We start from the raw sequence: 11,929 nt of genomic DNA on the forward strand, positions 1-11,929 counted from the left end.
AATCGAGACAATTCGAGTCATAAACAACCTTTCAGTCACAAGGTAGGAGCTGCAATCACTTTTTGGCAGGTGGAAAACGACATGTTACTTTTTTGGCTCTTCAAAGGCATTTCAGCGGGTTAAGGGGACTGGGTGGGCTGTGATCTTTACAATATAACCCTCATGAGTAAAACCAAGTCATTTTTGAGGCATAAATAACGTTTCGGTGACAAGGTAGTTGCTGCAATCACCTTTTGGCAATCGTTTTTTGGCGGACTATCACTTTTTTGCACAACACTGGCCGACAGCGGCCATCGGTGCGTGCGTGCGCGTTTGACACACTTAAAAACCAATGAAACTGGTGTTGTGCGATATAAAGCCAGTCATCATCATATATTACACTGTAATTCCATGAACCGTCATTAAATCTGGGGAAAGCACTTGCGGAATATCTCGTATATTGTGTTAGTAACTATTTTTTCTACGTAAAGTTGGAAAAAATAAATAAATAAATATCTATATATTGGATGAAGTAATACAGTGACATGGAATATTACTGAGGCCACTGTAATGTCAGATTAGGCTCTGGCTGAAATAAAAAAAATTAAAAAAAATGAGGCTACACATTTACTACATCGCATCCAAACAACACGTTGTTTTTACTTATTTTATATTTAAAAATTCGTACACCTTCAATTTTGAGGGCGGGAGATATTTGAGATATTTTTTGGGAAATATATACTGATAACTGTAAATACGCACAAAAAAAAACTTTTTTTTTTTTGCAGCGGACCACAGGCAAGTCCTTTACGGACCCCTCCTAGGGAGCCGCGGACCACGGTTTTGGAATCCCTGCTATAGTTGGAAGAAGGGGGTTTTATAACTAATAACAAAAAGTCATAATTCAAAAATATTGATATGATGATATTTCCGACCAGCGACGAAGCACTCGGTTCACACACGGATTAATAATGGAGTCGCACTCACCGTCACCGGTCACCGGGGTCGCTCGGTGCCAGAAAGCGGTGCATGTTAAAACGAAAGCCACCCAGAACTCCGGCATTTTACGGCTTTACGAGCTGAGCTGTATTTCTACATCACTCTCCCTGTCGTCGTCGTCGTCGTCGTTGTTATGTCGCTATGTCCGACGGTCATTTGGGGTTTTTCGGTCCGACGCGTCTACGCGCCGTCGGTGCGGAAATCAGCCCCTACGGAGGCCGAGGAGGCTCCCGCGCCGCTCACCTGCCCGGCACACCTGCGGGAAGGCGGAGGCACCACGTGACGCGCCGGACGGATCCACCTGTTCAGAGGAAGTGTTTTGCTATGGGCAGCGCTAGGTCGAAATAAATTGCGACAAACACAGTACAATTGGTATCCGGTGGCCTTTCAAAATGACAAATGCATCCAGTTTTATTACAAATATATAGTATTACACCACAATGTGATACAAAAGGCAATCCACTCGACTGTCAGGCCACCCAACCCATCAGCGAGTCTTAAAGCGTTGCCGAAGCATCAGAACAATGTGCAATAACCAAACAGCTTTACAGCAGGCCTTCATCAGAACGGGACACACACCTTACACGATGCAATAGATGGACATCAGTGCAATTCAAAAGCGACAATAAAAGGTCCGTCGACATGTCCCGCGTCGTTGAATGAAATGGCGTACAACTGCTTTGTGTTACATCGAGAAAGGTTTCCCTTTTGGTCCAACATCATCGTCAGTGAACGGCAACACGCGGTGCAGATCCCCGGTGTCGTCCCCTCCAGCGAGGGGCTGGGGGCACTTGGACACTTGACGCCTCTCCGCGTCCACATCACAACAAAAGGTGGAAAAGCTTTTCCTCTCGTCCACCTCACACGTCAAATGACCTGTAATAATAAAAGAAAGGAGAACGGGGGGGGGATGATCGGCTACTGCATCAGGGTCAACACATGTCTGATGTCAGGCAGCTCCGTGGTGCAAGCAGTGCAATGGTTTATAACCGGATTATAAATTGTATTAATATGCACTCCATGACATTATCTGGAACTGGAAGCTTTTGCAAAGACGGTGTTCACCGTGAATGCAAAAATATATAAAAAATAACAAAGTAGTCACGAGGGATCATGTGATTGAATCGTTTAGTTTAAGTGAATATATTTAACATTAAAATACAGGAGAGGTTTTTACATGGAGTGCTATACTGTGCACATGACATTCATTTCCTCCTGGGGATCAATAATTCAGAAGCTGTCACAAGTTGTGCCTCTTGAAATCGCACTGACACGTCGCCGCAATATCTTTCCTTTGCATCGCTTGAGCGCCGCTCTCCACGGCTGTTTGAGTTCCAAGATGCACCCCTGAGATGGCCGTATAGTTGTAAAGTGATGTTTCAAAATGGGGACGTGTGTCATGTCAACAACCTGTCCCACCTGTGTGATGGCATTCCCAGGAATGCCTGACAGGAAACTCCGGCGAGACTCACCTGAGCTCCGCCTTCAGTCGGTTGAATTTATCAAAGAGTCTGTCATTCTTGACTTGCATGGGGGCGCTCGGAACAAACCAGGCTGCGACGAACTTGCAAATGACCACAACGTGCTGCAAGAAGAGCGAATCAAATAAATGACAACGCCACATTTTGTACCGTTTCAAGGGAAAGGGGCGACTTCATGCGCACCTCGAAAAGGATGACGAAGGCAAAGCGCACGGCCAGGATTAACCAGAACTGTGGGGTGAAGCTGTAGTCGTCGTCGCTCCTGTAGTCTTTATAGCTGCATAGGGAAATCAAAGACACAGGGAGTTAATAATCTCCCTTGATATTCAAGGTTTATTCGTCACATACATATACATACGTTCATACATATATGCAGTGAAATGTCAATGCAACGCACCCGCACAATATGTTCTAGACTGAACACAATAGCTACCTAAAAATTTCTACTTGACCAACTAACTGATTCCCAAAACGTAATGCAGTAAGTAATGAAGTGATATCCTTTACCCGAAGGTGTGGTTAAGGTAAAAAATACTGATTTGGGCCTGCGGCTGCACAACTCCCTCACTTGATTGCATGCAAACACTACGAGGCTAGCACATTTCACTGGGAAGGTGCTGCACATCCCTTATTCTGACTGATACACACAAGGTCAACTACCAGCACCAGAGTTCCACCTACTGGTCAAAGTACGCAACAGCACCCAATATGTTCTGGATAGAAGAAGAGTTTGCATTTATTTTCAATAATAAGTTTATTTTGAGCTTCCCATTGTCAAAAAGGAGATTTAATGCTTTTGTCAATAGTAATGCATTGAGCAAGATTTTAGGATGGGACGAACAGCTAAAAAACGATGGGAGTAGCATTTTATTGAGGCCTGGGTAGAAAAAAGCAGCAAACCTATCCACCTAAACCACTTTTGGTCGGGCGCACAGAGAGGAAAAAGGGGGCGAAAACCTGCAGGACGACACGTTCAGGCCACTCTGAGTCAGCATCTGCTCGGGCAGAAACTCGTGGCGTATGTCCCGGTCGTGCACGTGGGCGATGGACAGCGTGTTTCGGATGTAGCCCGCCATGCAGCTGAAAGACACCGGGAGGAGACGTTCACTGACAACAGACCGCCACATGAGGTGGAAGAACGAGGTCATCAGAAGTTCTATGAACCCGAGAGCCCCTGACGGATGTCTGACGGATCTCACTCTAGTTCTGTGGCCGTTCCATTCGCGCAGGGCCCGTAGCGATAGTGATACACCATGCGGGGGATGAAGTCTGAGGACACACCGATCACCAACCCGTTGGCAATGACCGCTAGGACGCCGATGGCTTCCAGGAGGTCCGTCCAAACACCTGAAGAAAAAACACTTTAAAAACCCTGGAACAAGGGGAGGCAACACCCATCTACACACAGTTCAGGAGGATAGGAGACATAGGACATAGCATACTGGATATATATGCAATATATATATAAATAGTGGTTGTAATTTCAGTGTCTAGACTGTACAGATACAACCCTAAGTATTTAGGTACATATGGATCCTTACCAATATCGTTGGTCTTCTTCGGCACCAGTCTACGCTCCAGCGTCACCATCTTAATGGCGTCCAGACGTATTTCGATGATGTTGTTAATGAGGGCGAGCAGGGGAGCGAGGGGAAACGCTGCCACAAATATGGTGGTGAAGCTGAACTGGATCACTGCGGGCAGGACACAGGGACATGTTTTTTTTGTTTTTTTTGTTTCGTTTTTTCCTCTTGTATGAAGCCTCCCGGTTATTATCTCAGCGTCTCCGTCCACATACCCATCTCCAGGAACTCATTGAACAAGTTGAAGGAGTTGACGTCGTTGAGACGGTAGTTCCGGAGCCAGTCCCTCAGCTTGCAGTTGTCGCACATTTCCGAGCCGTAGCTGTCCTCGGAGTCGTCCTTGAGGTAGCAGTGGGCGCACTTCCTCTGCAGCTTCCGGGTCCTTTTCTTCTTCAGCCAACCGCCGAACCAGCTGAGACAGGAAAGAAGCGTCAGTGGCGGGCTCATCCGGAGGTGTGGGGGCGAACCCGAGCGATTGTTTCCCCTGCACTCACGGTCCGGTGAACTCAAACACATTGCTGATGGTTTGTTTGAGGACCATGATGATGGCCATCTGGATGAAGAGGTCTGTGAGACACCCGCTGGGGTGACACTGCGCCGAGAGAAAGGAGGTCAAAGGTTAGAGCACAAGAAAGTGTTCAAATTACTGAGAAATATTTTAATGTTTGTTTTGGATATAAATGTGTAATCACTTCCTCCAGCCTCCATTTCCCTGCAATCCGTACATAGCCGCCGGGATGGCCGTTTATCCTGCCAAGTAAGACACCAACCATGCTAGTATCGCTGTCATACGTCAATTTAAAAAAAGAAAAACTCCCGGAAGGCGAAACGGAAACTCTTACCGGCCGAGAAAAAACGCCACGTAGAAGAGTGAGGAGAAGTAGGTGAAGAACTGGAAGGTGAACATCTTGACAGTGAAGCTCCTTTCTGTGGCAGCGAAAGATCTCGTTTTCTCTGGAGAATTGAATGGTGACCGGTAGTTAAGTAATTGACCACAAGGGGGCGCACTCTCAATCAATAAAATGTAGTATGATTAGATATACAGTAAGTATATAGTTATAGATATAATTAACAATATGAAAAGGACTGTAAAGCAGGGGAATAAAAAGAGTTTCTACTTTACAACTTTGAAAGCAGGGGTGGGGAACCAGGGGAAGTATTCTCTTCCATTTTGAAAAAGTAGTCAGCCAGTAATTTAACAACAATTCTGTTCAATAAAAGGATGAAACCTCGCCTTGGAAAATGGAAAAAAGGGTTTTTTTTGCTTAGATAGTCAAAACCTTTCTGTTTTGACATCAAAGTCACTTTCACCTCTGTTTTTGCTATTTATCTCCACTGTCTGCACTGCTATCAGCGATGTAATGATTAATCCACTTCCCCACCTTCGCAATAAAACAACTAACAGAAGGGATGAAAGAGCAACACACCTATTTCGCAGAGTTTCATAGCGACGATCCTGTTGATCTGTGAACATAAATGTTTTCCAGGACATACGAAAACCTCAGTTATGCCACAGTTATGACTTTCATATAGTTATATATATATATATATATATATATATATATATAAATGCATGGATCAGACTGTCCATCGCCACAGGAAGTGACATAGTAGATAGGTAACGGGGGGCTGTGGTACCCGTGTCATGATGGTGATGATGAGGTAGTGGAGGAAGGCCCCCAGCATCATGGCTCCGGTGTTGGAGTGGTCGCTCAGGAACTTCCAAGACCCCTCGGCCAGCAGCACGGCGGCCATCACCCTGAACACTACCAGGGCGTGGGTCAGACCGATGATCACCAGAATCTGAGGACGCACACATGAAGGCATTCACGCATGGTTTTTTATTTTCCATTTGGGTGTTTACTCAGTCCCATTGGCCATCCTTGATAATGTGTTAAATAAGTTACCATTAGTGTGACACAGACCAACACCACGGTGCTGCGCAGATAAGAGTGTTTGTATTCCTTTGGAACAGACTTTTCATTGTTCACTATTCCCAGAATCAGTTCCTCCTAAAAGTATGTAAAAAAAAACAAACAAAACAAAAAAAGACCAGTTTTAACATTAGGAGTCAGCGAGGCAGCAGAACCGAATTGGGAAACCTGAAGAGATGTGTTGCACTGTACCTCCTCCTCACACCATTCAGAGACCTTCCATTCACACACGTAGGACGCTCGGTGCCGTTTCCAGAACTCCAAGAACAGCGTTGCTGTGAAAATCAGTAATTGGAATAATTTCATTTAGCAACACTAGTGAAGTATCAGCAGATTGGTGATTCTTTACCTGCCTGGTCAATGTTCTGTATAGATTTTCTTTCTGTAATAAGCTTTCTGTGCTTTTTAAATTGCTGCGCAAACTATTACCGCTACGTTGTTTTTTTTTTTATGTACTGATGGGCTCAGGAGGTAGAGGGGGTCGACTGGTAATCAAAAGATTGCCGGGTCGATCCCCGTCTTCCTCCTGGTAGCGTGCTGATGTGTCCTTGAGCAAGACACTTAACCCCTTAACTGGTCCCTGGGTACCGCTATATGGCAGCCCACTGCTCCTACAAACGTCAGTTACTAGGATGGGTAAAATGCAGAGAATTGCATTTCGTTGCCTCAGTACTTGTAATCTGTGCAATGACAATCGGTTGAATCTAAACTAAACGTTTGCGAAATCCATTATATTCGTTGGTGCAAGAAGAAACCCACCCCAAACTGCCATGAACATAGCGAAGACGACCGTGCCAACATTGTCAAACAGAAGGCTGACCTGCGGAAAGAAAGAACAAGTGAGCGCCAATGGAAAACGCCATTAACACAGTCGGCGTCTCACTGTTTCATGTGGTTGCATGTGTTTTGGGGTACCTTGCTGTATGTGCACGTGTCAGAGAGCTGCCACACTTTGCACCTCTTGTCACAGAGGGGACACATGACCGTGTTGGACTCGCACACCTCCTTTCTAGAGGGCAACCCGCAGCTATGTTATCGCTCCGTTAGTACTCTGTTGATACTCGGTTCATACAGTGCTGCAGGAGCTGCAGGTCTGGACTCACATGAGCGGCGAGCTGTTGAAGAAGCTCAGGCCGTAGAGAAACACCACCAAGCCGATCAGCGCCGCCGGGATCAGCAGGCACGTGTACCAGCCCAGCCACAGGTAGTACAGAGCCACCTTCTCCCCAAAGTAGTTCCTGACACACACACACACACACACACACACACACACACACACACACACACATGCACATGAACGTACACACGTAAAACACACACACACACATCCACATAACAGACGCCCACGCGCACACAAATACACACAAACATTAGGACACGAAAGCACACACCGACAAAAAGAATTCAGGCAAAGAAGCAAGAAACACACCCACACACATATTTTATAATTGCACACACACAAACACGTAGACATGCACAAAGACACACATGCAGACACACACGCATTAAACACACAGACACACACGTACAAATACACAAACATTTGCACGCGCACACACACACACACACACACACACACACACACACACAAACACACACACACACACACACACACACACACACACACAGCACCCACAGCAAGCCGAGGGCAGAAGAAGTGATCTTTCCAAACAGCCTCATCGCTATAGAAACGAGCTGAGTGCAGCAGAGAAAGCAGCAGAATAATCAATAGACGGAGCTTCTCACCTGACAGCAGTGATGGGTTGCCCCTGGAAACAGGCCGTCCATCGTGCCCAGCTGCGCTTCAGCTCCTTCTGCTTCTTTTTCTGAGAGGGAGACGGTCCGAGGAATACGCACGCGCACACACACACACACACACACACACACACACACACACACACACACACACACACACACACACACACACACACACACACACACACATACACAGACCACCACCAGAGGAATACACACAATCATATGAATGCACAAACACAGTCAGAGAACTACACACATGTATTTATGATGTATTTAACATGTATAGACTTTGACATTAAATCTTCTCTGTGGTAATTCCACACTCATGCTCTACCCCAACACACACACACACACACACACACACACACACACACACACACACACACAGACACACACACACACACACACACACACACACATTCCTGCTTGACAAGAAACAGGGATGACTAATGGCCTCAGCGTCGCATCTTCAAAAAGTTCCATAAACAGAAACTCGACGGTGACATCGCGGACATTTACACCCGATTTTAATTGTTCTTCACGGAGCGAAAGGCGGCGGCCTTGTAAGAACGTGAGCGTTGTGCAGATCACCACATCACCGGGTTCAGCGTAGGTGTGTGAATGAACTTGGCAGAGAGATGACGCATCCAGTTTTTTAAACGAGAAGAGAAGGAGTGAAAGCTGCATTTTGAACCGTGTTATTCCACTCAAACACATTTGATTCTGTCACGGTCGAAACAAACGGAAAGCACAAAAAAATTATAAATAAAATCAACAAAGCCATCATCACGACTGGCTGCACAGCGACGGCTTATCCGAGCCTCCACAGACAGCGGGTGCGAGGGGGAAACCTTGCACTCGTGAGAAACAGATGTTGGAGCCGACATCAGATAAGCAGCATCAACGCTTTCCATAGAATGTACCTCATGCAAGCAGAACTTTGCGTCAAAAACCTTCTTCTTCATCAGATCACGCAGATCCTCTGGAGAGATGATCAGATGTGAGGGTGAAACATCAGGAGTCCGATGACATAGACATCATAAACAGAACTTGAACCCCCAAAAAAAACAAAACATAAAATAAAAAAAACCCTTCTCACCTCCCGTGCTGATATAGGTGTGATTGAGGATGAAGTGGACGATTCTTATCCTGTAAGAAGTGAAAGGTCAATAAGGCTCCTCTTCCTCCGAGGATCAATCAAGTTTTTTTTTTATCTCATCTTATCTTCTCTGATCGTAACTCTTCACCGAGGCTCTTTTTTAAGCTTTTTGATTAGTCTGCGTTTCTCGTTATCTTATCTCAAACTGCACATATGGAAAAACGCAAACGGCACGTTTCAGTCACTCACAACACACGACACACAAAGTAAAACAATCACGAGGGGCGTTAAAAATAAAAGCAAATGGAACTTTAAGGAGGAAATAACCGATCCCATTCCAGGACTCTTTGCGGTTCATTCCAGGGACGGAATAATGAGCTTGACGCATCGATTCATTCACAGAGAGGGGAACAAGCTGCGCCACCTCGGTGCATCGCGTGCGATGCTCACAGCCTGGAAGTACATCGGCGTTTGTCTCTCACCTGGTTCTGAGCGGCACCACATTCTGATCGCAGCTCCAGTTACAGGCGTCCGACACCTTCAGCAGGTATCGATATCGCTCAAAAGTCTCTTTGGGGGCTTGGATCCCATAGAAGATGACATCATCATCGATGATTTTCTACCATAAATAACAACAAACAAGTAAATAAAAGATAAATAATAATAAACAATGATAGAGGATAGCTCAAAAATATAAGCCATATATATATTGTATAAAATAAACAGATAGATAGACAGATAGATAGATAGATAGATAGATAGATAGATAGATAGATAGATAGATAGATAGATAGATAGATAGATAGATAGATAGATAGATAGATAGATAGATAGATAGGTGAGTGGACAGACAGACAGACAGACAGACAGACAGACAGACAGACAGACAGACAGACAGACAGACAGACAGACAGACAGATTTCGATAAAAACTTACAAACTTACTAAGACTTTGAAGTTCTTTCTTTTCAGCTCTTCGATGAAAGCCAGCTGCTTCTTGAACGATTCTTTCTCCTGGTCGTCGACTGTTTTGGCCACCAGGATGTAGTCGTACGACAGCGGGGTGTGCTGTGCACAGGAGTCATAGATTTCAGGTTGAAATAACGCTGATATACGCCGTGACTCAATCTGATCATGTCGCGAGGGACCACACCGTGCTGTCTTACCACCAGAGGAAGAGCTGGAGGCTCACCGCCATTCTCCCTGACCACTCCAATGAATTCTAGAAGCTCAATACTTGGCTACAACCAAATAGAAAAAGGGAACACGGGGACAGGTCAAGAGGCGAGACAAATGGTAAACATGGCTTTTAACTGGAGGGATTTTGCTGTGTGACTTTTAAAGTGGCTGCCCAGGGGGGGGATTCTTTTGTTCAGCCTGCCAGTGCCTTGTGAGTGTTAGTGTCAGACTGCTGCTGGAGGATGAAGCAGGCTGAGCAGCGTGGCATTCATAATAGAAATATCTTGCATTCTGTCTTGCAATCTGGTGGACGTGTCTGGATAACCCCTGCCAAAAGTCCACAGCCACCAATTAAAACGCATTTGCCTGTGGCAACCAAGTGTGTGTCAGCATCTTTACATACTGTACTGCCTGGGATCTAGTGCAGCCCAAAGCAAATGTCATCATTTCAAAGACAATGGCTCAAAATATCACATCAGAAATAATTTTTACAGTAATAACACAGTTGTCCTGTGGCTTTCCGGTGGCTTTCAGAGCGTGAGGATGACCGTAGCGCAGCAAAAATCTGACGACTTACCTGCCTCCTGTGGGTGGGCATAGTGCACTGATGCTCAGGCTGAATACAACGTCTCTGTTACCATTTATTGATCCCAGAGCCTTCGGGTCGCAGAGCTGGTAAATAAATGTGTGTTGTGAGGCTCTGAAAGCAGCAACTTCCGCATTTGTTCCTCCAGGAACAGACGCGGCCGTGTTCAAGCTGAGGAATGTGAAAGCCACTATACCTGTTGCTGTGATGTCACTGCATTTATTACTATTTGATTATTACTATCATTATTATTGTTGTCTTGTGGTACAGTTCACCGGGTTTCCAATCATGCAACCAAAAGCACCCACCTCGCGTGAGCAGCGGTGGACAGAGCCAACACTCGACTGCACCTTGTTGTGGACTATGAAACGTGGAAATGTCTTTATCTCATTCACACGCTCTGCAGAACGCGTGCGACTCCGCCACAAAATGCGCACATACAGCTGTTCGCCTCCAGAGGGCGCCACCCGAGTTGATATTCACCGAGCGTCGACTACAACGCAACGTGTCCGACACTACGGCGTAAAAACATACGTTCGTTGATCCCGGTGGGGAATTGAGGTAACATTTCATAGAGTGGAGAAGTGTGTGTATTTATAAAACGTGGTCTAGGATCCTGGAGTGAAAATCCAATTAATTCATAATGTTTTATGATGAGAAGTGGAAGAGAAAAACAAAAGCAACAAACAGCGTATAGTACTGTAATATAAGTGTTTTTCTTCCAAAAGGGAATCAGTTTCATCAGCCTTTCTGTTAGTGTTTGTTAAATTATTGTTGAATACGTTTGATTCACTTTGCAAAAGTTACAATAAAAAAAACCAAATAATAGTAATAATAATAATAATAATAATAATAATAAATAATAATCCCATTCATTCTTCATTCACCTGCTTTGGTCGGGAGTAGACTACGAGTCCCACGGTGCATTGCGGCACGTCTCATCCAATCACAAATCTCGGCATTGTCTTCGAGGCCCGCCTTTGGTGATCATGTGACCCAATTGCCAAGCGTTGATTGGCTCCACGTTCTCTTGAAACTAAACGCGAGCCAACGGAGCACTTTTTACAAGTCATGTCGGATTTTGGTTCCGTTAAGTTGGTGAGTTAAAGCACTACATACGATATAGTCAGTAACCCTCTGTGTATAAATACTGATCGGAGAAGGTTCTCTTTCCCTTAAAATAAACCGCAACACGTTCTAATGTACGTTATTGCGTAATGTTTACTCGCATAACTGACGGCGACGACAGCGTTCTTCTTCCGAAGTGTTTGTTGGCGGTCGGCAAAGCAGGTGCATGACCGCCACCAGCTGGACTGGAGTGGAACAGGAAAG

The 11,929-nt window shown here is 45.4% G+C and overlaps 1 protein-coding gene across 1 annotated transcript; it reads right to left on the reverse strand.

Annotated features, from left to right (window-relative positions):
- Positions 1–1,534: 1,534 nt before the first annotated feature.
- Positions 1,535–10,609, reverse strand: LOC307231440 (anoctamin-9; the record flags this gene model as incomplete). The annotated part of the gene is made up of 24 exons (XM_080002146.1): positions 1,535–1,854; positions 2,451–2,563; positions 2,643–2,736; positions 3,417–3,539; positions 3,659–3,806; positions 4,001–4,153; positions 4,258–4,454; positions 4,537–4,634; positions 4,735–4,792; positions 4,885–4,996; positions 5,470–5,506; positions 5,681–5,845; positions 5,950–6,054; positions 6,169–6,251; positions 6,736–6,796; positions 6,892–6,985; positions 7,080–7,214; positions 7,723–7,802; positions 8,658–8,716; positions 8,834–8,883; positions 9,316–9,452; positions 9,778–9,900; positions 9,999–10,073; positions 10,589–10,609. The coding sequence occupies 24 exons, from the start codon at positions 10,607–10,609 to the stop codon at positions 1,839–1,841; spliced, it is 2,337 nt and encodes a 778-aa protein (XP_079858272.1). The 3' UTR covers positions 1,535–1,838.
- Between the last annotated feature and the right edge of the window lie 1,320 nt (positions 10,610–11,929).

This window comes from Zeus faber (genome assembly GCF_960531495.2).
Source record: "Zeus faber genome assembly, chromosome: 6".
Classification (NCBI taxonomy): domain Eukaryota; kingdom Metazoa; phylum Chordata; class Actinopteri; order Zeiformes; family Zeidae; genus Zeus; species Zeus faber.